Source organism: Asterias amurensis, chromosome 11 (genome assembly GCF_032118995.1).
Source record: "Asterias amurensis chromosome 11, ASM3211899v1".
In the NCBI taxonomy this organism is placed as follows: Eukaryota; Metazoa; Echinodermata; class Asteroidea; order Forcipulatida; family Asteriidae; genus Asterias; species Asterias amurensis.
In genome coordinates, this window is record NC_092658.1 from 20,799,483 (window position 1) to 20,827,059 (window position 27,577).

At 41.0% G+C, this 27,577-nt stretch overlaps 2 protein-coding genes across 7 annotated transcripts in view; one reads left to right on the forward strand and one right to left on the reverse strand.

The window, feature by feature from the left end:
• Positions 1–22: 22 nt before the first annotated feature.
• On the forward strand, positions 23–2,693 carry LOC139943739 (rRNA methyltransferase 2, mitochondrial-like). The gene is made up of 4 exons (XM_071940512.1): positions 23–103; positions 535–705; positions 1,236–1,389; positions 2,214–2,693. The coding sequence occupies exons 2-4, from the start codon at positions 556–558 to the stop codon at positions 2,678–2,680; spliced, it is 771 nt and encodes a 256-aa protein (XP_071796613.1). The 5' UTR covers positions 23–103; positions 535–555; the 3' UTR covers positions 2,681–2,693.
• A 20-nt stretch (positions 2,694–2,713) lies between these two features.
• The window catches only part of LOC139943736 (regulatory-associated protein of mTOR-like), a 62,703-nt gene continuing 37,839 nt past the window's right edge, over positions 2,714–27,577 (reverse strand). For all 6 annotated transcript variants that reach the window (XM_071940510.1, XM_071940508.1, XM_071940507.1 and 3 more), the window contains 14 exons: positions 23,797–24,077; positions 23,295–23,407; positions 22,841–23,021; positions 22,367–22,471; positions 20,177–20,285; positions 19,369–19,483; positions 18,633–18,757; positions 16,526–16,633; positions 15,485–15,591; positions 14,250–14,380; positions 11,944–12,033; positions 10,280–10,399; positions 8,507–8,636; positions 2,714–7,465 (listed from right to left, as the gene is read on the reverse strand). In XM_071940510.1, coding sequence (XP_071796611.1) covers positions 7,397–7,465; positions 8,507–8,636; positions 10,280–10,399; positions 11,944–12,033; positions 14,250–14,380; positions 15,485–15,591; positions 16,526–16,633; positions 18,633–18,757; positions 19,369–19,483; positions 20,177–20,285; positions 22,367–22,471; positions 22,841–23,021; positions 23,295–23,407; positions 23,797–24,077 — 1,784 coding nt within the window. In that variant the 3' untranslated portion in view covers positions 2,714–7,396. The remainder of the gene's footprint in view (positions 7,466–8,506; positions 8,637–10,279; positions 10,400–11,943; positions 12,034–14,249; positions 14,381–15,484; positions 15,592–16,525; positions 16,634–18,632; positions 18,758–19,368; positions 19,484–20,176; positions 20,286–22,366; positions 22,472–22,840; positions 23,022–23,294; positions 23,408–23,796; positions 24,078–27,577) is intronic.

The following is a 27,577-nucleotide window of genomic DNA, read 5'->3' on the forward strand; positions in this document are numbered from 1 at the left end:
CAGTAACTGGTTCCTATCTAAATAGGGAATCCCTTCAAAAAGCACGTGAAAGAATGCGGTAATTTGTAAAGTGTAAACAGTCGGAATCCCCCCAAAAACCTGTGTAAGTTTTTGTATCTAAATAATACATTTAATCGTTAATATGGATTCACTTCAAGCAAACCTTAGTTTTCATTGAACAAATATGAAACAATTGTCATGATCGGGTCTTCGACCCTCACTCCCATGACACTTGTTTTGTGAATGTGAACTACAACGTCAACAAGTACAACTCGCTTTGCAGTTTGCTCTGCTTGCTGTATTGCACTGTGCAGTGCTGTGTATTTTGGACTAGTCCATAACTTTATCTATGGTATAGATTGATAAAGGGTGGTTTGTGCATGGTTTGCTCCAATGTTTAATATATGTCTCCAGTTTGTGACCAAGTGAAGTTTTTGAGGCTTAATATCAAACAGTTATTTCCCCTGCTGCTAAAATAGAATGCCCCAAGTTCAAACTTCTGTCCAATCACATGCACCTTTTTCCTGTTTCCAGGCACTCTTGTGATTCCTTGAGATGATTCTATTTTCAATATGGGGAAGGAGATACATCCACACTTCGGCGAGTTTACGAAAAAAGACAAAGATTAAAATGACAGGTCGAACTCCAAGCTCTCAGCAGTGGCTCATTCGTCAGATGAAGGACCCCTACGTCAAACAAGCTCAGGTTATTTATCATATTTGATGCTTCTTCTTTTTCTTCTTCTTCCTTTCAATTATAGTGCAGCCTTAATTGAAGCAGGGAGGAATAAGATCCATGATTGAAGATAGTCGCACTGCCAGACACACCAGGGCGATGCGTAGTTGCGATAACGTAACCCTCCTGCCGACCGCCGTCGGCAGGAGGGTTATGTTATTGCAACTAGGCGATGCGATAAGTGTTTACGGGGGTCTATTACAAATTTGTGTGCATTCAGATGCCTAAAAAAGACTTCAGGCCTTAAGTCTTTTAATATTTGAGTGAGAAATTACCTCTTTCTTAAACCACGTTACTTCAGAGGGAGCCAACTCTCACAATGTTTTATATTATCAACAGCTCTCCATTGCTTGTTACCGAGTAAGTATTTTATGCTAACAATTATTTTGATAGCGTCTGTGTCCATTGCTTTAAAAAAGTGTAAATAGCCATTGCAAGTAGATTATATACACATGGTGTTATAATAAGCTAAATATTAAATACTGAATTATTTGTTGCAGGTTGACAACTATCGAGCTCGTAGTGCCTTCAAACTGCTGGAGATAGATGCCAGGTACCAACTCCTCAGGCCGGGCCATGTGGTCGTCGACTGTGGGGCAGCTCCCGGATCCTGGTCACAGGTTGCTGTGGAAAGAGTCAATGCACTTGGAAAAGGTTATCAGAGAAAGTTAAATAAGACTTGTTTTACACAAAATTTTTTGTTTACAGCAGCGCTTCTGTCTGGTGGCCTAATCCCAGTTGGACCATATAAGGACCAGTCAGAGTTCACTCTAAGTGGTCTGGCTGGCAAGTTCCGTGTTGGAAAACATTCCCTTTTTGATATGAATTATGGACTAGTACAAAAGCTGACAGACCTGAGAAATCAAAAGCTAACTGATCCTGCTGACTATACTAGTCACTGAAAAAGTCAAGAATAAGCACTGTACAACTGCAGGAATGAGAATGGCAGACCTTTATCGGCATTTACCATTTTTTTTTGGGGGGGGGGGGTCAAAAAAAGGTTAGCTTTTATTTTTTCCATATACAGTATGAAGAGATTGCACTCTTTGATTTACTTCTCCAACACTAGGGAAAGTGTTTAATGAAGCTTTTTGAAATCCACAGCTCCATGCGTTACCAAGAGGTAAAAATGCCTTCATTTCAACACACTACTATATTATTTGGAGCCTTGTTTCAGACATTTTTGTCAGCAATGATGTCTCTCACCCCTATGAGTTGAGAACTATATCAACACTAGAGGGCGCTATTCAAACAACCCTTGTTGCCAAGTCATGAGTAACTCATGATGAACAAACCTGTATCTGGAAGTTATACCCTGTGAGAAATGAGGATATCCACTCATTTCAGATGGCATATAGAGGCTACAATTTGCAACATTCATAGCATGCAAGTCTAGTCGTAGACCGTAAAAATGCGCATTATTAATTTGTGAAAGAAAAGGGGTAAATATAAAACATTTTTCATGTTTCTTTTCTTAGATCCAACAATGCCATCGGGAAAAGTCATCAGTGTTGACATGCAACATATAGAACCAATAGAGGGCGCTATCCTCCTCCCAAACGCAGACTTTACTCTGTCGTCAACACAGTCCAGCATTCTGACATTACTCAACGGTCAACTTGTCAACACGGTCGTCAGCGACATGGCGCCCAACTCCACGGGGGTCCGTTCCATGGACCACGATGTCATCATGGAACTCTGCCGATCTGCTCTCGGATTCGCGAGGAAAGTTCTAAGAGAGGACGGCAATTTCCTGTGCAAGTTGTGGCAGGGCCAAGACACTGGACGGTTGAAGGAAGAACTCACAAAAGGATTCCGAGGGGTGAAGGTCGTGAAACCCGACGCCAGTCGGAAAGAGTCTGCGGAAGTGTTTCTTCTGGGACGAGGGTTCAAGAGATACTTATTTCATTCTGTAGGTGCAAAACCGTCCAGTATCAGGACATGATTCCTGGCATGATTCATGGATACTCGCCTAGAAACAGTTCTTCAATTCTTTGATAACCCATGAACTATACTTGACGTAGGGATGGAATTCCCTGCTTCCGTATGCGCCGATTCTTTGCTTACGGTAAGCCATGTGGGCCCAATCGCATAGAGCTGCTTAACAGCCGATTTTGTGCTTACTGCGAGATTTTCATTTCATAGCGCTTCTAACCGTAAGCACACGAAAAGGCCTGCTCACCTTGTGGTTCTTACTGCACGAAAACTAATGGCATAACGTTACAAATCTATGGAGAACATGCAAGATGGAGACCTAATAACTTGCTAACCTGTGAAATACGCTTAGTAAGAATAATAATAATAATAATAATAACCGTATTTATAACGTGCCTTTTGCCAAAGGATACAAAGCGCCAGGTAATAATACTGCAAGGAGTGGGACGAAGTTTGAGATATAAGACCTAATCCTTACCACCATGTCATGGTTTACAAGGTGCTGTGGCGCAATATGCTGCCAATCCAGCCAGGAACACCGGGGCGAACCCCTTCTCTTTTCGATAAGTACATTGGGTTCTTTTACATGCGTTTACACAACACATGGGACCAAGGGCTTTACATCCCATCCGAAGGACGAAGCAATGGTTAAGTGTCTTGAATAAGGACACACATGTCACGGCTTGGAATTTGAACCCACACTCTGCTGCTCAGAAACACCAGAGTTTGAATTCGGTGCTCTTAACCGCTCAGCCACAACACTTAGTTTAGACTTTGGCAATTTTTTCTGCTACAGTAAGCACACAAATTTGATGCTTAATTTGCAGCGCCATGAAACTGGGCCCTAAGCCATCTCTTAAAGAGTGTATTAATACTGTGTCAATCTGTCTGTCAAGAAATACATAATTCACATTTACTTTTGTTATAATAAAACAATAATTTATTAAATTTTCAGAAACCTATATATTTGTATTTATGTTGCATATTTCACTTATTTTCCTTTGTAAATAAAGGTTGTTTGGATAATAAATGCTTTAAAGACAGTGGACACTTTTGATAATTGTAAAAGACCATTCTTCTCACTTGGTATATCTCAACATATACATAAAATAACAAACCTGTGAAAATTTGAGCTCAATCGGTCGTCGACGAGTTGCAAGATAATAATGAAAGAAAAAACACCCTTGTTACACGAAGTTGTGTGCTTTCAGATGCTTGATTTTGAGACCTCAAATTCTAAATCTGAGCTATCAAATTCATAGAAAATTACTTCTTTCTCGAAAACTACGTCGCTTCAGAAGGAGCCAGAATGTTTTATACTACCAACCTCTCCTCATTACTTGTTACCAAGAAAGGTTTTATGCTAATAATTATTTTGAGTAATTACCAATAGTGTCCACTGCCTTTAACATAAAGTTATGTGTTGTGATTCATTGTTTATAACAATTCTTCATCGGCTTTTGAAAGTCTCACAGCCGTACACATTAAATGGTAAAACAGTCCCCTAAAATACTGCCTGATTATTTTTACAGTATAGATATTTTAATAAAATTTGTTATTTATTAATATTTTCTATACTTTAATCTGTCAATGTACATTATAGTCATATTTACATATTGACTACTTACAACAAACAAAACATTTGGAAAACAAATTAAATTTACATCCCTGGTACAAGTTGTGTCGGCTCCTTGTTTGCGCCCGACTTTAAAATAGTGTAAAAATAGCATGCAGTCGAGCATAAATGTTCATTTTAGTATGAAACAACTGATTTCATTTGCTGACATGGGCTAACAAAGAACATAAGCACAATTGGCATTGGTTAAGATAGCAAAACTGGACCTACTTAATTCCGGAAAACACGAAAACATCCAAACCTTCAGAAAACAGTAAGACACCGGACACCTTTGGTCAAAGACCAGTCAAAGACCAACCATCTCACTTGGTGTATCTCAATATATGCATAAAATAACAAACCTGTGAAAATTTTAGCTTAATTGGTCGTCGAAGTTGTGTGCGTTCAGATGCTTGATTTCGAGACCTCAAATTCTAAATCTGAAGTCTCAAAATCAAATTCGTGGAAAATAACTTCTTTCTTGGAAACTACTCTACTTCAGAGGGAGCCGTTTCTCACAATGTTTTATACTACCAACCTCTCCCCATTACTGGTACCAAGTAAGGTTTTATCCTAATAAATATTTTGAGTAATTACCAATAGTGTCCACTGCCGTTAAAGGGAAGGTACACTAATGGTTGTCAAAGACCAGTGTTCTTACTTAAGGTATCTCAACATATGCATAAAATAACAAACCTGTGAAAATTTGAGCTCAATTGGTCATCAGAGTTGGGAGAAAATGATGAAAGAAAAAACACCCTTGTTGGACGAATTTGTGTGCTTTCAGATAGGAATAAAAGACTTCTAGCTGGAAGTCTTTTATTATTTTAGTGAAAAATTACCTCTATTTCAAAATCTATGCTACTTCAGAGGGAGCCGTTTCTCACAATGTTTTAACCTATCAACAGCTATCAAATGCTTGTACCAAGTCAGTTTTTAAGTTAATATTTGTTTTGAGTAATTACCAAATGTGTACCTTCCCTTTAACAAGTTCTATGCAGCAATCTCTTAGCTTAAAACTGTACCCTAAGGAACACCTACAGCAGTTAATATAAGAAACAGCATTTTAGCATTTTGAAGTTGGTTTCATCACCATGCATACCAGGAAAAAAACATTCAGTCCCGTCTTGATCTTTTTGTTTCTTAGCTTTTAAAGGGTCTGTATACATTTGGAACCTTTTGAATGTTTCAATCCTATGGAAATATAGATATTGTAACAAAATGGTCAATTGAGGGCGCCGTGCGGCGTGGGAATTAAAGTAGTTTTATGAGAAACCGACAAATTTGGCCGGTAGTGGATCTGATGCGCAGCGCGCGCGTGTGGCCCCTGGTTCCCCAGGGACCACAGCGCGTACTGCTCATCAGATCCACTGGTTAAGAGGTATTTTGTGTGCAAAAGTCCTTAAACTGCGACCACGGCGCATTAAATATATAAAATAAAACTAACCCATGAAAATTTCATTTCAAAAGGGGTAAAGTTTTTGAGAACGCTGAAAACTCTTAATGAATATGTCCACACAGGAATAGGAATACATATAATCTTAGAAGCATTACTGGCAACACTTCTTATATTCAAATTTTGGGGTGTAAAAAGTGATTAATTTTACAAGTCCGAGGAGTACTTTGTGACAAATTTTCTAAGTCCACATTTTTTTCCCGCTTTTTTTTTTTCCTGTCCGAGGCCTACATGGGTGCGGCATCACGAACCGCACTATGGCGAGGGCCAGAGCTCGTCTCTTCCCGGTGGGACCCTACGCCCAATATCGGTAGTTTTTACGCAACTTTTGGGCACATGCACCACCACGACGCTTCAACCGAGAGGGCCTCCGATTGCAGGGGTCACTGCTGGGTACGCCCTCTCTCATGTGCGAAAGTTCTGACCAAATCGGACTAGGCACTCGGCCGGGAGGCGAATCACGGACCCCCATCGCAGAGAGCCCGACGTAAGCCGAAATCCAAAAAATGTTTCTCAAATGCATTTTACTATCCAAAGCTGCTGTACTTCTTACAATGTAAGTTTTTATTGCCATTGATTTTCAGTCATTACCAAACATATACAGACCCTGTATAGTGTCCACATATTAAAAAAAGCCAATGTAAGTCAACACAAGCACCAGAAAACAATCTTGGCATTGTAACGTATGGTGTAATGTAAATCTTTTATTGCTTTTTTCTTTATAGTACAATGTCATCAGAGTTCAAAACATGCGTAGTGTTGTATGTAGATATATTGAACCCATCCAATAATTTCACGGACAAATGAAAACTGTCCTAACAAGGAAGTTTATTCATTTTTGTGTTTACCCATACACCGATGTGTGTTAGCACTGTATACTCGGTACTTTCCCCGAGTTCTGTGAAAAAAATCACAGGCGTATTACTCGGGTGGGATTCGAACCCACGACCCTTGCAATTCTAGAGCAGTGTCTTACCAACTAGACTACTGAGATTGCCCGGTAGCTAGAGGCAGTTCGAATCCTATGTTTCAGCAGCGGGTGCCGCAACGATTTTCCAACAAAGAATATAAACAGTCCTACAGATTTTAGAACATGCCCAAACGATTCTACCAACAATCTGAAACAGTTGCCGCTCAACAACAAAAACAGTCGCAAGAGTAGAACAATTTCAACTTGTATGACGTGGTCCCGACGGTCAGTAACCAATCGCAGGCGCACAATTTCTCAGCTGTTGTGACCTGAGCATATTTTGCCTGTGCGTTGCCGATCGTTTGTTGCGGGTGCAAGAAAATCGTAGGTCGACCTGAGGCCGGCTTTAGTCACAACTATTTGAAGCGCGATTAGTAGGGTAGTCAACTTGGGTAATGGCTTTGAGCTGTGTAAAATGTCCTAACCTTTGTATACAGTCAAGTCGTTTGCCGACCAATCATGCAAGACAACACCTGCTAGCCACACATCGTACTTACGCATGACGTACAGTTGTGTGTTAAAAAAATGATTGATTTGCCCCAAGATGGCTGACTTGACACTGTGTGACGTCAAGTGGTAACAATCTATACTGGTGTGTGTCTTGTGAAGAAACAGTAAGTGCAATTTCTTTTCCCTCCAACCCCTTAAACCGCCCCTCCCCCCTCCCCCTCCCGAAGCAGTATCATCATCTGCCTTTCTTCTCAGTTGAGTAAATAGAGAGGAAGGAGTCTCTGCTTCCGGATGCCAGATGTGTCTGTTGACAAATAAATAAAAACAACAACAATTCACAGCATTTGTTCATTAAGGCCGGTTTATAGTCGGTTGCGCGATGGAAATCTTGTGCGCAATCCTAAGACTGAGGCCGACTATAACTCGGCCTTTACACCATCGGAAACTACGCACACACATACACCAACGCACTGTTTCAAATAGAAGCCCTAGAGCACTCTATGAGGCAACTGGGGCATTTCAAGGGCACCAAGGCAATGACCAGGGATGCATGGAGGCAATCGCGTTTGTTGCCTCTGCGAAGTATAAGGCCTGAAGGCTAATCACATTTTGTCAAAATATTTAAAGTTGTTTTTAGGGTTGAACAAAGATAAAAATTGACTTGAGTGGGACTCATGCAACGACCTCCGGATTAATGTGCCGGACTCTATCAACTGAGCTATCTACAATCCCGGCCAAAATGGTTGGGCCACCCATTCCTAACGTTACATAAAACCAATCACTGTACACTAATCATTCTCTCCTCCGTTCCCCTGCTCAACGTTGCAGAAGACCGTGCAACCTGTGCAATCAGAACCAACGTTGAAAGGGGGCAGGGGGGCCAAAAGAAATATGGCCGGGATTTTAGAGTGTCATGGCCGAGTGGTTAAGAGCATCAAATTCAAGCTCTGATGCTAAGTCACCGGAGTGTGGGTTTGAATCCCGGTCACGACACTTGTGTCCTTGAGCAAGATACTTTACTATAATTGCTTCTCTTCACCCAGGGGTATAAATGGGTACCTGCAAGGGTAGAGGTTGATATTGTGAATGAATAAGCCTTTGGAGCGCCACGGCAGCTCAGGGCTGTATACTCCCCCATAGGGAGATGAGAAAGATTAAAGGGATGTTATTGGCCCAATGACCAGGGGACTAATGTAAAGCGCAATGATATGGTTTATTGTGAAATGTGCTATATATGTTATTATTATAAATTGTTATTATTGTAGCCTTATGCTGCCAGTCTCCCTATTTTGTCAATATTTTGTTCAGGGGTGTCTAGTTATACTTAAAGTTGCTAATATCTCACCTTAAGTGGATGGAAAGCAAGGCAGCTGACTGGGCCGATCCGTTGACCTATGAACCCTTCATAGTACTTAATATTGCTGAGTGTGTCACCGGACATGTTGAAGACACTGATGAGTTGATTGGCTGAGCCACTGTGGAAAGCGATTGGTTGATTTAATTTCTTAGATTAGGGGTGTACGTACCAGATTTGTACAGGATGCTATTTAGTTATCATGAATTGTATATCTACAGTATAAAGAGATCTTGTACATTCCAGGGCCTTTCTGGCAGGCAAGATACTACACTGGTCATATGGAAAATTTATTCCCAACATATTCTAAGTTTAAAAAAAATAAAATAAAACTTAGCCGTTTAGGTCCGGGTTGAAGCAACAGCTTTTGTTATGGACAGATAGACAAAAATGACGGACATACACGAAAAGACTGCACATTAACGGTGTTTCAGACAGTAAACAAGGACGTTATGATCCCAATACATACCAAATAAAATACAGTTTCTTAGCATAGAATACACACTTTTTTTCTCTTTTTTTCTTCGAGTAATTATTCGAGTAATAATTATTTGTAAGATGGGAAAGAGAAAGACCAACAACCAAGGGTAGTTGAGAGGTCACATATTATCTCCGTACCACTATTTACTGTCTGTGCCGTACACATAGCTGAGATAGGTGAGTCAACACTATCCCAACCAAATTCTAGCACAATTCAAACATCACTACTCTGCAAAACGCTTCACAAATAAAATACAGTATCTTAGCATAGAATACACACTTCTTTTCTCATTTTTTCTTCGAGTAATTATTAGAGCATTCTTTATTTATTAAAAAAACAATCCATAAAAGAATGTACACACAACCCAGGTCATGGTTTTGACTAAAAGCCAAATCACAAGGAGGGTATAAAAGACAATTTCTTTTAGTTATCACACAAATGCGAGTGGAATATGGAAAAATATAGCGTTTCTGCGTCCCATATCCAATGCGACACAGACGCGCTATTTTTCTTTGTATTCTACGATCGCGCAAGTTATTAACAATTTATCTTCAAGTCTCACGTGAAACGCGCAAAGTTTAGAATTTCAGAACGTTATTTCGCGACAAACAGCATGCACGCCCACAAAGTTTACAATGTAATTTTTTACACTGTCCGTATACAGAGCGTGACGTATTGACCTTCACAATACGCACTATGCAATAAAAACACTGGAAGCTATATATAGGTTTTTATACCACCCTCCAGTTCGAGCATCTGATTGGTGGATTAGCGCGTAATGGAAGATATATGAAAATACAGAGTGGGTAATGATTTAAGAAAGTCATCCAGATTATTCCAAAATAGAGTGCCACGTTGAACAACACCGTTTTTGGACAAAGTTATTCTACGATAATTAACATAAAGATTTTTTCTAGCAGTACTGCAGGTATAGACGGAATGGATGTTTGAGGTTAGTTTACTCCAAGGTAAAAAAAATAAAGTAAAACTAAGTCATTTACAAATGTTATCAGGCCTTAGGGAATTGATGTTATGCAGTATACTCTATTCACAATGGGCAGCGCACATACACGCCCGTCTCCTGTCTGCCATTTTGTTTGTCAAATTGTGCACAAAAGGACGGTACACCTATTTACGCACCTCCAAACAATGCGCGTCTACCATTTCTGCCTAATTGAGGAGTCCATTTCTTTTGTGCAAGTTTTGACACACAAAATGGCGGATATGTGACGCGCGTGTATGTGCGCTGCGCATTGTGAATTGGGTCTATTGTTGTTACTTACCATGCGAATATATTAGCCTGTGGATGGACGGCCATTGCCGTCAGTGTGTTGAAGCTGGGCTGGATCAGTTTGACCGACTCCGAGAATCTGGGATCCCAGAAACGTACATCGCCGTTCACACTGTAGGTTAGAGAACAGTAACGGACGTCAGTAGTCTAGTCTGTTTTGTAGTCACACATACATATACAAAATGTGGAACAAGCTTCCTACACAGATCAGAAACGCCAGCTCATTCACCTCATTCAAGACACTCCTTAAAGACACTGGACACCTTTTGTAATTGTCAAAGACCAGTCTTCACACTTGGTGTATCTCAACATATGCAAAATAACAAACCTGTGAAAATTTGAGCTCAATTGGTCGCAGAAATTGCGAGATAATAATGGAAGAAAAAACACCCTTGTCACACGAAGTTGTGTGCTTTCAGGTGCTTGATTTCAAGACCTCAAAATCTAATTCTGAGATCTCGAAATCAAATTCATGGAAAATTACTTCTTTCTCAAAAACTACAATACTTCAGAGGGAGCCGTTTCTCACAATGTTTGATACTACCAATCTCTCCCAATTACTCGTTACCAAGTAAGGTTTTATGCTAATAATTATTTATAGTATTTACCAACAGTGTCCACTGCCTTTAGAGCAAACTTTTGATTTTGGAGCTCTACAAATGACCTTAGATTGGTATGCACACATTATATACAATGAAATTTGGTTTGCGAGTATAAAAACGTTATAAAACAAAATAATAAAATACGCTCTAAAACTTTTTGTAGGCTACACACTAACAAATAAACAATAGGCATTTCTATACTTAGGAAAACATCAAATGGCATAGTCCCTATGCCCTACAATTTGGTTAAGAAAATGCATCTAAATAAAAATGCCCCACTATTGTGCAAGTCTAACAAAGAATTGTCATATATAAATGATGCTTTTACGAGAATTTAATCAATTAGTGTTTGTAAGATGGAAAAGAGAAAGACCAACAACCAAGGGCAGTTGAGAGGTCACATATTATCTCCATACCACTATTTACTGTCTGTGCCGTACACATAGCTGAGATAGGTGAGTCAACCCAATCGCAACCAAATTCTAGCACAATTCAAACATCACTACTCTGCAAACGCTTCACTCACAAGGCGACTCCCAAAACACTACATTAATTTTATATTGTTGAGGCTAGTGCCCCACTAAATTTTGCTTAGCAAAAAAATTTAATAATAATAATATCGTATCTACCAAACAAGGTACTCAAGGCATGCAAGGCGCTGAGTGTATACACTTTCAGAAAGATATGTTATTGCAGTTATTAATTCTGTGACCCAATTACCTAGCGCCTTGTAAGGGTTCACAAGGTGCTACGGCGCATACAGCAGCCACAGCCAGGAACACCGGGGCGAACCCCTTCTCTTTTCGATAGGTGCACTGGGTTCTTTTACATGCGTTACGCAACACATGGGGCCAACGGCTTTATGTCCCATCCGAAGGACGAAGCAATGGTTAAGTGTCTTGCTTGGATTCAAACCCACACTCTGCTGATCAGAAACACCAGAGTTTGAATTCGATGCTCTTAACCACTCGGCCACGACACTTCCACATTTGTTAAGCAGCTTTGTGAAATTGGGTCCAGGAGCGGGACTACATGTATCTAGATTTTGCTTTACCTTGCGCTGATGATCTTGCCATCCCCTGATCCTTTCTGAAGGTGAACGTTCACCACCCAACTATTGTGCTCTCTTAACGTCAACACTCGACTGCAAATAAATAAAGGAAATACAAACAAAAGATAAAACAAATGCGTTTTTTTTTGGGGGGGGTGAAACAAAGGACATAAATTGCATGCTCTGACCTGGGCCCAATTTCAAAGCGCTGCTAAGCACAAAATTTTGCTTAGCATGAAATTTCTTCCTTGATAAAAACAGGATTACCAACCAAACTCCATTTGTTGCATGTTGCTTCTTACTGGTATTCAGCTGTTGTTTGCTTGTCTTGAAAATCACGTGGAAATTTGGTTGGCATTCCTGTTTTTATCAAGGGAGAAATGTCATGCTAAGCAAATTTTTGTGCTTAGCAGCACTATGTAATTGGGACCAGGCCTCAAATGCTGGTAGATCACTAACATAATAAAGTATGGCATTTAGTGCAGTTAACTTTACATTGCAATTCATTGAGTCTAATAGTGACAACCAAAAATCAGGAATCAATTGGTATAAATCAATTTAAATGTTACAATTAATTGACAAACCAGTCAAAAACATGGCGGGCCAGTTTAAGATCAAGCCATAGAAATAGAACCCAGAGAACACTGAGTGTCTCATTGTGCATGCGATTTCGTTGTGAGACCATTTTTATGAACGCGCGTTTGCCACTTTTTTAAAGCGTGTTTTGAAAAATATTTTGCCATACAGAAGACGTGTTATTGACTAATGAAAACAGTAGAAACGGTCTCTGTATGATGCCATCTTGCCATTTTGCCATATACGCGTGTCACTTGATGCTCATTTTGCCATACACGCGTCTCACACGATGATTATTCGCCATACACGCATATCGCGCTGTAACGATACGCCGCGACCACAGACGACACAGAGGGCAGCTATGGATGAAACCAACTGGTCCTGCTGGCCAGCTGACAAAACAGTTAAGGGCAACCCCTGTAATAGCTTCCGGAAGAAGATGCAACTCTAACACAGAATGTTCATTGATTACTGATGTTTTTACAAGAACTTAATAAATCGGTTTGTAAGATGGGAAAGAGGAAGACCAACAACCAAGGGGAGTTGAAAGGTCACATATTATCTCCGTACCACTATTTACTGTCTGTGCCGTACACATAGCTGAGATAGGTGAGTCAACACTATCACAACCAAATTCTAGCACAATTCAAACATAATAAAATGAGGTATTTGTGTGAGTGAAACAAAGCAGAGGGACTGTATGCTCTAAACCCCGGCTTTGTAGTGTGTAAAGTTCGGGCAGCATTTGTTTACATCAACTGATGCGACACAAAATACAATAAAGCGGGACCCAAATTCTACCGGGGACAATACAGATGGATTGCACTAAGCGACATCAACCGCCATATTTGATGAAATGTGCTTAGTGCAAGGCTATCATTGACTAAAGCCCCGTTCATACTTTCTGCGAATGCGAAGCGAATTTTGGTGACGCAACAATTGGTACGCGCTCCGCTTCCCTTTTGTGATGCAATGAAATTCGCATAGCACGAAGCATTCGCAGGAAGTATGAACGGGGCTTAAGGGTTGACTAGCACGTGCACTTTTCCATTGTTTATCATCAAATACAGCGTTCGATGACACTAAATGCAATCCATCTATTGGCATGGTGACACAACATCCGGCATCAACTGGTTTCGATGTCAGGAGTATACCCTGACGATGACTAGAGCAAGCTAGTTGAAACGTTGAGACCAAAATAAATTCACTCCATGATAGTTAAGTCAATAACGATCCTCTATAACCTAAAGTAGTAGTCCCAGCTGATTTTCTACCTTCCACCCAGGTAGTTGTGTTCTTTTCAGAACTTAGAAGTCACCCAAAAATAGTACTATAATATATAGCAAGACTGTGCCCAATTTCTTGGCTCTGCTTACCGTAAGCACAGAATCAGCGCTTACAGAAGCAGGGAATTCTGTGCTTACAGCAAGCGTATTTCACGGGTTAGCGGCGAATTTGGGCTTCTGCACGTGCGTACTCCACGTTACTAGGCATTCTACCCTTACAAGGCTAGCGCAGAAATTCGGTGCTTGCACGTAAGCGGGGAATCGTGATCGTAAGCGCAGAATTCGGCGGTAAGCAGAGCCATGAAATTGGGCCCTGATCTCTTAAGAACAATATCTACCTGGCAAGTAGACACACATGGTGTTACCGAAAACCAAATATATATTGATAACTCACCATGCAATGCCTCAAATACCATATAAGAGTTAACCTATTTCCTTTTAACTTACCTGTCTGTTGGGGCCAGCCTCCTGTCATATAGCCTGACACTACCGTCTCCGAGCCCAGCTATGAGTAGAGATCTACCGACATTGTCACAAGCCAGGCTAGTTACACAGCTATCTGCACCTGTTGGGATATCCTGAAATGCAAGAAAAGTAATGTTAGAATAAGAAGCCATTCAGAAAATTCAATATTAAAAATAAATGGTGTTTGAAGCTTTGCATGGTGTGGGGAGTAAGAGTAACTATAAATATAAATATGAATAGTAAACTTGCGGGTACAACCATGTGTCAAGTCTCCTTTAAGGGAGTAAAGAGCCGGTTTGGTCTGGACGTTTTGAACAGTATACTCTGCTCGTCTTCAGGAGAATGCTGGACTACTGGTGGTGGTTGAGCTTATGTATGGCTGGAGGGATGCAAACTGTTCTTGTCTGGTGAAGCGGGTGAGTTGGTTGCTGGCTGGATGTGTAAAGAGACTTTACACATGGTTGTACCCGCACAATTACTATTCATATTTATAGTTACTCTTAATATTAAAAATCTTTAAGAACGTTTACTCTTTTTTTAAAGATTGTTTTGACCCAACTCAGCCGCCCAGAAAACTTAAGAAAGTAATGCCTAAAATTAACTAGCTATTTTAGATCAACGGTCTCCAAGATGCAACTCACACACAGAATGTTCATTGATAACTGTGCCTTTTTACAAGATTTTATTTAATTTATGTTTGTAAGATGGGAAAGAGAAAGACCAACAACCAAGGGGAGTTGAGAGGTCACATATTATCTCCGTACCACTATTTACTGTCTGTGCCGTACACATAGCTGAGATAGGTGAGGAAACCCTATCGCAACCAAATTCTAGCACAATTCAAACATCACTACTCTGCAAAACACTTCACCTAAACTACACGTTGGACAGTACTACACAAAAAATCTGGCTCTCAAAATTGTGCAACCAAGATTTACCAACATCAGGGGTGGATTTCACAAAGAGTTAAGACTAGGAGTCAGGGTGAGTTACTCGTCATAACTTAGGACTAACTTGCGTTAAGTTTTTAATATCTCCTAGGACTAGTCCTAAGTTAGGACTAGTCCTAACTCTTTGTGGAATCAACCCCAGGTGAATTGGGGCATGTTGCCACCTACAACTGGGGCCGAAACAGGGTTACCCCCCCTCCCCCCCTCCACAGTCAGTAAGGATGTAGGCATGGGTACCTTTAATATCAATATATAATGCATACTAACCTGTAGTCTTATTTCTCTCTGAGTATCCCATACCCTGATAATACGAACATCACCGGACGCTAAGAGCATTCCAGACTCCTGCTCCCAGTCTAACACTAGACCAGCTCCTGAAATAGTATATATTCATAAATATCCCAGACAGTTTCTCTACTCCTATTGGTGGAGAGCGCGTCACATGGGTGTTTAAACGGTTGATAATGACTAGCTTGAGCTATTTATAACCGGCTGGCTTCCACCTGTCAAGCGTGCGCGCGAGCAAGATTATCACGTGGGTTGCGAATCATAGCTATTAGTAACAGCGCGTAATCAATTTCTAAGCGCGCGCGTAATCTATTTCTAAGCGCGCCTGCATACACACAACCCATGCGCAACAGATTCTTCACAAACTTTTTTTTTAAATGTTTAAAACCTTAAACTTTCAATTGTCAAAGTGTCTGTAATTATATTTTTTAATTTATTTTTTAACAAAAGGGCATTTATGAATGGGAATAAAAGAGTAGTGACTCGTTCTTAAACGTCCGTTTAAAATCTTGCAGGGTCGTCACACCGTCGTTTCAAACGGCCGTTAAAGAACTCGTCACTACCCTTTGATTCCCTTAATAATAACAATAACAATAAAAGATATTAAATTTGCATTGGGGATAAAGAATATTATTTTTGGTTTTTACCCAAACACCGATGTGTGTTAGCACTGTATACTCAGTACTCTCCCAAGTCCTGTGAAAAAAATATCACAGGCATGTTACTCGGGTGGAATTCGAACCCATGACCCTTGCAATTCTAGAGCAGTGTTATACCAACTAGACCACCAAGGTTGCACGGTAGCTAGAGGCAGTTTGAAGCCTTTGTTTAGGTAGCGGGTACCGCAACGATATATAATAGATGTCAAATTTGCATCGGGGATAAAGAATATTAATAGTGACTTTTACCCAAAAGGGAAATTTTGGAATCAAACCAGGCCCACGGTGGTAAGAGACAAGCACAATTCACACTAGCAGACAATGCCATTGTCTTTTGATTTACTTTATGTATTTGACATACCTTTGACCGAGGGTAGCATGTCTGACAAGGCATGCCATGACGACACTAGCTCCACACCGCTTTCATTATTGGGTAAATAGTTACGCCATATCTGTACAGCACCATCATCTGAAAATACAAACAAATACAAACGAATGAAACCTTGCGTCCGTTTAAAACCTTGCAGGGTCGCGGCCATTTGATAAAGGCCCTTGCCTTCGGCTCGGGCCTTTACCGCACGATCCACGACCCTGCCGGTTTTAAACGGAGACCGAGTCACTACTCTTTTATTCCCTTATTGATTACTGATGTTTTTAAAAGTTTTTAATCAATTTATGTTTGTAAGATGGAAAAGAGAAAGACCAACAACCAAGGGTAGTTGAGAAGTCACATATTATCTCTGGACCACTATTTACTGTCTGTGCCGTACACATAGCTGAGATAGGTGAGGAAACCCTTTCGCAACCAAATTCTAGCACAATTCAAACACTATTTCTCTACAAACGCTTCACCTAAACTCTACATTTATATAGGATTAAAACAATCCAACTACTCCAAAAACCTATGGTAAATGTTTCCTTGTAGATTATAGGCCTTTTCACACTATCGACCTTCTATCCATGTCGAACCTTATCCGGGCAGGGTTCAGGTTGGTTCGGTAAAATTTCAATACGGATACAAACAGCTTCGCTTTCACACTAGCTCTGCAGGAAATCAGCTTTTTGGTCACACGTGTAACTTTCAATCCGGATATTGTGGGACCGTTTCACACTGCAACAAAATCTTACACGGATCGAAGCAGGACACGGCTACTTTTTATGTACGCAGCGCCTTTATTATGCGCTGGACAACTGTAGTGTGCGCAGATGGCGCCACGCACACTCAACACGGATAAAATTAACCCGGAGGTGTTCACACTACGGCTTTTGATCCGTGTTGAAATCATCTTCGACACGATAGAGATTTATCAACCCACCTCCCGGGCTGGGTTGGTTTTGACACGGATAAAGTGCCATATCCGGATCAATCCCGTGTTGAAAAGTTGTAGTGTGAAAAGGTCAGTGCACATTATCCGGATCGTATCCGTGTCCAACACGGAGATTTTTCGTAGTGTGAAAAGGTCTCATGATGCCTGCTTATAGACCCTATCGAATAACCCCTTGGTTGCTATGAAAGTAGCCATATTGTATGGGCAGGCCATATGCCCGTCTAAACACATACATCAATGAAGCACACAGCACCCAGCATTCCCGGTTTGATTTCTAAGGCACACGCACGCACACATACACGCTTACAGACGCCATGTTGTGTGGCAGGTATTTGAGTGGTGACGTCATATTTGATACAATTGGATCTGCAGTTCAGTGTTTAGCCGCTAGCAGGGCCCAATAACCAGAAAATATTGCATAAACAATTTCGGCTTAGCAAAAATAAGCAGGATAACAGCCTAAGATTTGTTCATGTGAGATGGTATTTTGGCTGGTAACCATGTTTGTTTGTTTGTTTGTTCTGTTGTTTGTTTAGATGATCTTCCCATATCTCTCTCATACAAATGTTGCTTGAACGTCTTTGATTATGATTTGCACAAATCAAGAAATTGCAATTCAGTAACTAGAGAACAATATTTACTCTAGTAATTGTGAAATCAGCTGTTTGTTTGGGATACCAACCCACAACCTTACGGTTGCAAGTACTGCAGTCTAACCACTCGACCACGGTTAGAATAATTTTGTTGTGCTTAGCTACTTCTTGTGAAGTTGGGCGCTGGATACTATGTAATGTAGGGTGTCGTGGCCGAGTGGATAAGAGCACCGAACTCAAGCTCTGATGCTTCTGTTCAGCAGAGTGTGGGTTCGAATCCTGGTTCGAATTGCATCTCTCCACCCAGGGTTAAATGGGTACCTGTGAGGGCAGTGATGGTTCTTGTGATTGGTTTAGCCGAGTAGCGCATATATTGCGCACAGGCTGTATATTCCCCAGGGAGCTGAGATGGTTTAAGGAATGATTTAAGGCCCAGTGACCAAGGGTAACAATGTCGGAAGCGCTTCCAGACACGTGTGAAAAGGACTATATGAAATTGGGTTATTATTATTAATATTATTATTGTTATTATTAATTAGCTACTCACCACTACCAGTCATGAGGAGTGAGATGTCGTGAGAGTTGAGTATATCCATTGACGTTAGCTTGGTGTCTTTATGGTTGAGATGTGAGAACGTGTTTACTCGCTCTCCATTTTCCCAGTTCCAAACACTAGCAAGAAAAAATTCAATCAGGCTGTTTAAAGGCAGTGGACACTATTGGTAATTACTCAAAATAGTTATTAGCATAAAACCTTACTTGGTAACGAGTTATGGGGAGAGGTTGATAGTATAAAACATTGTGAGAAACGGCTCCCTCTGAAGTGACATAGTATTCGAGAAAGAAGTAATTTTCTACGAATTTGATTTTGAGACCTCAGAGTTAGATATTAAGGTCTCGAAATCAAGCATCAATCTTGTGACAAGAGTGTTTTTTTTCTCCCATTATTATCTCACAACTTCGACGACCAACTAAGCAGTCAACCAATTAACCAAAATTTCGCAGGTTTGTCATTTTTTGCACATGTTGAGATACACTAAGTGAGAACCCTGGTCTTTGACAATTACCAATAGGGTCCAGTGTCTTTAAAGACCTACTTGAACGAAAACAGCAAGTTGTGATCTTTGCTGAATTAGTTTTAAATGTTTTTCAATCAATAAGGAAATTGAGTTCACATGATTATAAATGTTTTGCCACACACAATGTTTTGCCGCACACAAAACTACTTCAAGGTGAAATTCTCTTTGGAGTAGTGGTGATTCCATGAGTGTTTCTGTCCTTACCATACGCCCTCTTTGTCAGCCACGATGATGTGGGGGCTGAAATGCTGGAAGCGTAGTGCAATAGGAATCCCCTGGTTCTTGTTGATGAAGATCTGGTCGTCCAGACGACTTGTGGCTATGGAAAAAGTAGGAGAGACTAGAGCTTAGGGGATTTATCAACATTTATGTCACATTCCCATTCCCATGAAGTTGTATACTAATAATAACAAAATTTATAATGCGCGCACATAAATAATAATAATAATAATAATAATAATTTGGGGGGCTAATCATCCTAACTCATAGCTAGAGCTGAATTGTGAAGGACGCGGCTACAACGTGTTCGTGAAGCAGGCATGCAGGGCGCCTTCGGCTGCCAGCCACATCAACCCATTATGACCACGGAGCACAGATCGAAAGTGTTTGATTTTTTCCGAGGGAGGAAAACCCTTGTGGCACAGCAGAGAACCAACGCACAACTCAACTCACATATGGCCCCGGCCGGGAATCGAACCGGGTTCACCTTGGTGAGAGGCAAGCGCTTTACGCACAAGCCAACCATGCCACCCACCCATTCATCGCCCGCCAGAATAGTAAAGGAAAAAATGAGACTTCGCCCGCTGCTTCAAAAGTCAATTTGCCAAAGTCGGAATATCAAAAAGTCGGAACTGAAAACAAAAGACGGATTTTCAAAGTCAAAGAGAGGGAATTCCGCCAAAAGGCGGAAGAATCTCATCCCCGACCAACACCAACAAAAGAGCTAGAACTATCGGACGAACAGAACCAGAACTAAAAAACGGCATATAATTGAAAAAGCTTTCTCTCTGACCTGCTCGATGTAATTGTTCTCTCGCTGCTTTCCTACCCATGGTGTTGCGTAGAAATCGCCATTCCCGCTCCTGATGTAACGTGCTGTATGGATCCATCTCCTCAGGTGCCTGTTAGACAATGAGATGATCAAACGTTACTCCGTAAGTATCAAACTCATTTTAAAATCAGGGTCCTTTAGAAAACTAGAAGGACCTTTGGTACAGTACATTCTTTTCGTCACCTAACTTTGGCCTTGGATTCAGCTCAGGCTAGCTTAGCCCGCGTCTGTTTTGAAAATTTGCACATGCTTTGCGTTAGCCTTGATCAAGGCTGTTGACGTACTGTTCCCCGGCCCGGTTCGCTGCACACGCATGCAGTGCATACACAAATGTACATTACCATACATTGTACAGCGAGAACAGTATAGCGTAGTCGTGAGTACGGTCGTGTCTTTCTACTTTCAACCTCGCACACGTGGCTCAAACAACAGCCTTGATGGGATTGTAAAGCTTTATCGGAATTCCGATAAAAGGGTATTCATGATGTGGGCGTGTCATTCTAAACATTGGCCAATCACAGGCGCGATTGAGAATGACGTATTACTGCGAGCAATCATGCCACGTCCATGCATGCATGCGTGTGTGTGTGTGTGTGTACGCTGTACGCTAGCTGTATGGACATGTACTGTAATACGTGCTTTTTATAGCAGTGTCGAGAGCGTGGTGTGTATATTAGCTATAATTGTAAGGGGTCTGAATGCGCTGCCGGACGGGTGAGCCGGACAAGACTCGCCCGGTCGGTAATGGTGTTGAACAACTTCGAACAACTTCCGTTGTCTTGCGTTTCATTATAACACGAGGACTAGCATCATAATTACAACGTAGCTGGTAGATTTGTCCCTGAATTTAAAGCTGCTGTACTATAAGTGTAACGTTGTAGTGTAGTACTAGTAGTATGGCAAGAGTTTGTTTATGAATGTGAACTTTACTTGTAGTTGTTGTTCAGCCACACGCCATCTTCTACCGTCTGGTATGTTTTCGACAACACATATTTTCGATCCTCAACTTTGATTTACCGCGAGAAACGTAATAAATAATATATGTCTACATTAAGACAAAATAAACAGCTGGGTTTCTTATCTCATCTGGTCTGTGTTTGTGCTTCAAGGGGATGGGGTGTGTTGTACTGTCATATGCCCAACACCTAAGAATTCTTACCAAGTAGCCATCTTGCCGGAAACCCATGACACCTGGATACTTTTTTAACCTTTCTCAAACACATTTCACATGTTCTAATTTTCTTCCTTCTATTTCTAAACCCATGATTGATGCATTAAACGCGGTTGTTATATTTTGTTGAAAGTTTCTGTAGTTGTGTTGCAAATTATACACCACTGATTTCCAGCGACTTACTGTTATGTTTTACTAGTAGGGATTTCTCCCTCGCCCGCCGCCATTGCAACTACAACCACGGTTTGTTTACAATTACGTCGACGAGCACATGTGTGCGAGTGCTTGCAGAACGTTGTGATTGACATCGCATCGAGAGTTTATAGGTCAACCAACAACCAATGAGAACGGGTTGTTAGTAAACATTAGCATAATGAGCTCCGCCCTAAATTTTGGCAGATACAAAACCATCAAGGCGCTACTTAGGAAGTACCCATGTACCGTAAGTGTACCGTATACAGATGGTACATGTACATGTACAGTACGTATGTGTGTACATACGCTGTATACGTATTATATGCACTGTATTATGTATGGGGGTGCACTGGTGGAATTCAGTGATGGGGACTGGGATTTTGCAGATCGCGGCTGGCTGTAGCGCCTTGATCAAGGCTAGCTTTGCGTACGCGCTCAGGGCTTCAGACGAGAGGACGGAGCCTGAAGCCAAATCCAAAGCCGAAGTTTCAAAAGGGCCATAGATTAGTAAGGCATGATATTTGGCCCTTGGAAAAAAAGTAGGAACATTTGATTGAGTATAAGGGCCGTCCTACACGTACATGTACACAAGGAATAGGCATCTTATAGACTTTTCAGGCTATTTTATCACAAATTTTCTGATCAATCATTAATCAAAATTAATCCAGATGCAAGAGTAACATAGTTATCACAAAGTTCTTTGAACATTCCAAATTTGTGTCCAAGACCTTCCCCCGCCCATCCCCTTTCCCATCCTGGGATGAATTCTGCTACTCAACACCTACCCTCATGACAGACTGAGCGAAATACTTGCAGCACCAGTCCGTGAATTTGCTGGAGATGTTGAGATCCTTGGTGGTGATATTGACTGCATCTGCCTCTCCGTATGTCTGTAGTTTGGGGAGGAGAGTCGGGAAGCAAAAGGAGTAAATAATGAGAGAGATACGGACCCACCTTGCCACTTATGGCGGTAACAGCGCCTTCTCTTGACTTGAACCGTGAACAACAACTACATAACTTATTTTTCTGTTCTTATTTGACATTTAAAACCGAGCTGTGTTATAAAACACATATTGACTGGCATAATTCGGTAACTAGTGTACGTCTACTCCCCCTCGGGCCTGTGAGTGACCAGAAGAGGGGCCTATTTAGGTCGCTCTTCTGGTCACTCAAAGTCCCTCGTGGGAATAGACGTATACTAGTTACCTCGTTGCCAGTCAATATGTGTATAATAGTGTCTGAATTGTAAAATAACTCACAATGCTTGGACCTTTGTCGAATATCTTCCTGGACCTCGAGAAGTTCTGGGAGTGAGGAAACGCCACCCCGATTGGACCAGGGTTCTGCGGCCTTGCTGGAGGGGGCTGCTCGCCAGGGCGGATGGGCACCGGTTTAACTATCTCGTTGGGGATATTCAGCGTAGTCGGTGGAGGCGAGTCACTGAAAGGATAGAGAAGACGGCTGGGTTTGAGGTCTCGAAATCAAATTCGTGGAAAATTAGTTCTTTCTCGAAAACTACACTACTTCAGAGGGAGCAATTTCGCACAATGTTTTATACTATCAACAGCTCCCCATTACTCGCTACCAAGTAAGGTTTTATGATAATAATTATTTTGAGTAATTACCAATAGTGTCCACGGCTTTTAAAACCATATTTGCGATGCCCGAGATATAAAGTTCTCCCATATCTGTGGAGAAGAGGGATTGTTTTACCTGAGGTTGAGGGGCAAGGCGTTGTCGTTTCTCGTTGAAGGACTGTTGGGAGCGGATGTTGACGACCTTCGTGTTGCATCAAGAACATGCTGAGGCTTGGCCATTACGGTTGCCTGATGGTATACAAAATTATAATATAAGTGAACACAAAATGACACAGGGTGGTTTTCTCGGTCAATATGAAAGTGAAGCTGCAGTTTAAAAGTGAGGCTGTAATTTAAAAGTGAGGCTATTGTTCGTCAAGGCAATGTTTTTACCCTTACACTGAGGTGTATTAAAGGCACAGAACATCTTTGGTAAGTGTCAAAGACCAGTCTTCTCACTTGCTGTATCTCAACATATGCATAAAATAACAAACCTGTGAAAAATTGAGCTCAATTGGTCGTCGAAGTTGCGAGATAATATTGAAGTGTTAGGTAGATACATGCGCTATATAATACTTTGATATCGATATTAATAATCCAGCCGTAGCTGTAGCAGCCAGCACAGACACAGCCCTTACCTTGAGGTTGATTTGGTTGACGAGTTGCTGGGCTAGTCTCTTGACGCAAGGCATCGGATCCGAAGCCAGAGTCAGCATGGTCTTCCATATCTGCACGTACACGTTGCTGTAGCTTGACTTCAGCAGGTTGCTCTGGCTGATCCCTGCGGTTACGCTACGTCGCCCTCTCTCAAACAGCACCGGGCCGTTGCCCGAGAAGGCGTCCCCGCTTCCAGACGATGTGAAGCCGTTAGATCCTGAAGAACCGGAGCTGCTGTTGCCAGGTGATCTAGACACTTGACCTGAAGTTTGGAGAAACAATATCCAAAGATGTTTTTGTTTGGGGGTTTTTCATGTTAACAAAATATATTTACAGTTTATATTTTTAGCAATTTATCATCATTTCATGTTTCTTTAATAGCAAAGGATAATAAATGTGCCACCCCCTAGACACTCGACTTGAAGGTTTGAACTATTTCCCAAAGATGTTTTTTTTTTTTCCATGTTAAAAAAAATATATTTACAGTTTATATCGTCAGCAATCTAACATCATTTCATGTTTCTTAGCAAAGGACAACACATGTGTCAAAATTGATAACCAAGTAGATTGGTTAGTGATTTTCTTGATAAGGAACACTCTGTGTACATATAATGCCAATTTTCTTTTAGGCCTTTTAGAGAGACTAGTGCTGTCTGCTGCCAGAGCCAGTGTAGAACCCATGCTTGTGAGACAGTGGCATAGACAGGAGGGGATGCAAACAGAAATCTACTGCTGTGCAGCACAAACAATGTACGCTTTGGCAATGTCCAAAGTAGCAGCTGCGGTTTAACCACCATGCTAACATGCAGCATAGCATGCACAAAACAACACCCTAAGCAACAGCTGCCAATAAACTGTTGGCATGTTAGATTTGAATAATGTATGGTACAAAGACTTGCTCATCATGCTAAGTCACAAGTTACCAATGTATATTTGGTTTGCGGTAACACCATGTGTGTATCTACTTGTCAGGTAGAGTTGTTCTTAGGGAACTGTCTTGCTTTATCTACTGCCATGGAGTAGATAATCGGAGGTTCAGTCTCCTGACGATGACTAGAGCAAGCTAGTCGAAACGTTGAGACCAATTCAGAACTGACTCCGCGGCAGTACAGTTATTACGATCCTATAAGCTAAAGTAGTAGTCCAGTCTAATTTCTATACCATCCGCCCTGGTAATAGTTATAAAAGCAGGACAGTTCTTTTCAGAACTGAGAAGTCTCCCGAACCTCCGATTATCTACTCCACGGCAGTAGAATAAAGCAAGACAGTTCCCTATGAACAACTCTACCTGGCAAGTAGATACACACATGGTGTTACCGCAAACCAAATACGCAAGTTACCACTTAAATTTGAATTGCTCAAACTGTTGAGACAGTTGCTACATTACGTGATTCAGGGCAAGCTTTTGCTGTGTATGGCACAATGGTACCAGGTTTTGCTATACAAAGCTTACCCAGAACCATTTGACATAGCAACTGTCTCTATACATTGTAGTCTGAGGCGTTAAAATGCAAGTGGTAACATGTGACTAAGCAAGTAATTTTACCAGATGTTATTCAAATGAAACTCGCAAATGGCTTACTTGAACATGGCCTTCAAAAACATTTATTCACAACGATTTATTTAATTAATCATAATAGAGTTTCAGGTGCAAACAGTTCACATTGCATTGTTTATATGCTGTGCAAACCTTGACACTGCTCAGAAGTGATGTGTGCTTGAACAGCCTTTTCAAAGTTAGCTTTTGCCATTCTTCACAGAAATACAGCAGTCACACAACAAACTAAACAGTCCACATGCAAAATGTATTGCTTAAACCAACATGCAGTCATAAGAAGGAAAGACTTGGGCCATGACTGAGTTAACAGCTTTGTCAGTGGCTGAAAGGATAAAAGCACCAGACTTAAGGTCAAGGTGCAGAAATAAATCACAACGCAAAGAGAACGCATTCTACTGGTTGAAATGCTCCACGCAGAATACGCCCGTGCATTTTTATCATTCTTGTTTTCGCTCTCGTTATCGGGGCCTGTGTGACCGGGCCTTTAAGCTATTGTGTTTCTGATCAGCAGAGTGTGGGTTTGAGTCCCGGTCGTGGTTTAAGTATCATTTGAGAGTCAAGCCCGGTTCATACTTCCTGCGAATGCGAATGCGATAAGAATGTTGACGTCACAAATTCGCAACGAATAATTCGCAGCAGTTAAACTTTGTTCAACTCACTTGCGAATATCGCTGTGAAAGGAGGGTTGTGACGTCAAATTTACGTCAAATTCGCTTCGCATTCGCATTCGCAGGAAGTATGAACAGGGCTTTAGTTGCTTGATGGAGAAATTATGCACATCAATAACTGATTTTCTAATGCTATTAACACAATGCAAAGGCAGAAAGGCATAGTGCGTCTTACATACAGAATGATTTTGATTAAGCTTTGGAAAGATTTGGCAAACACATTTCATTATTAAAAAAAGAATTGAAAAAGAATTATCAGGATAAACACTCATACAGTTGTGTTTACACTCATCAACCATAATTAAAGATTAATTAAAATAAACTGCAATCAAAAGTATTTCAAAGTAGTAACAAAAAAACAAACTTACACACACACAAAAATAAACAAAATTAACCGACCAAATTAAACATGAGAAAGACTATAATATGTACAAAGCAATTCATTGTGCTTCACTAAATTATCTAAAGAGTAGAATAGACGGATCCAGTAGGCTCCGCACACGACGACGCAAGAACACGGGAGCCTCTCCATTGCCTTTCTGCACAACTCTGCCGCGCGCGCCACGCGCACGCATGTTGGACCTTATTTGTCGGACCTTCGTTGCGTTGTGATTGGTCAACACGCAATCGGGCGGAGCTTAATGGATCGGTCTGTTGTGTTAGAGATAGCCAAGATGTGAACACTTTTAAAAAGGGGATTAAAACAAAAGAATTGAGGTGAAAGATTTTAGTGGAAAAAGAAGTCTTGATATTTATTTCTGCATGAGATGTACATGTACATGTACCATGACATGAGTAGCATGCAAGAAAGGTTGTTAACAGTTTAAAGTTTGGGTTTTAGTAGAATAACACACAGGGCTAGCCTGTCCGCCACTTTGTTCATAGTATACAACTAATGAATGTTTATGAGTGCAATGGTGCGAATATGTTCATGAGTTGAAAGATGGGATGTTCAATTCAACGAGGCAGAGCCGACTTGAATGAAACATTCCATCTTTCAAAGAATGAAAATATTTGCACTATTGCACAAATGAAAAACATTTATTATTTGTTTTATATAACATCCAAGTAGATCTTTGTCATTTTGATTGAAAGATACAACTTTCAAAACAAACAAAGCGTAGGCCTACAATTTTTAATTGTGAAATTACCCCCGTTTCTTTTGGGTCGGCCTGTTGGATTCAACAGTGACAATGTGCGTTCTGTGCAGCTATTTTGAGACACGCAGACGCCGAATGTATGTGCCTTGCAGTAACACTGCTGCGTTACCAAAGACACGCGCACGCAGTGATGTTTTTACTCAGCGTGCAATAGTACTTTTCGGATGGAACAAAAAATGCACGGTGAGTGACTCTGTGTGCAATAGTACTTTTATTTGATATCACGTGACGGACAATCCTCCAATCAAATGGCAAGGATCTGCTTGGGTGTTAGATGATAGCTTCATAGACTGGTAAGCAGGCTATGTGGGCATTTGGCAGAATTCCGAAGGAAAAATTGTGTGCTTGTGTGAAAAAAAAGTGCAATGAGGAAAGC

Bases quoted from the DNA above. Each gene is read 5' to 3' on its own strand.
- LOC139943739 (XM_071940512.1), top strand. From the start codon at position 556: ATGATTCTATTTTCAATATGGGGAAGGAGATACATCCACACTTCGGCG. The intron at 706-1,235 runs GTTATTTATCAT...TATTTGTTGCAG, and splicing joins CCTACGTCAAACAAGCTCAG to GTTGACAACTATCGAGCTCG. The intron at 1,390-2,213 runs GTTATCAGAGAA...TTCTTTTCTTAG, and splicing joins AGTCAATGCACTTGGAAAAG to ATCCAACAATGCCATCGGGA.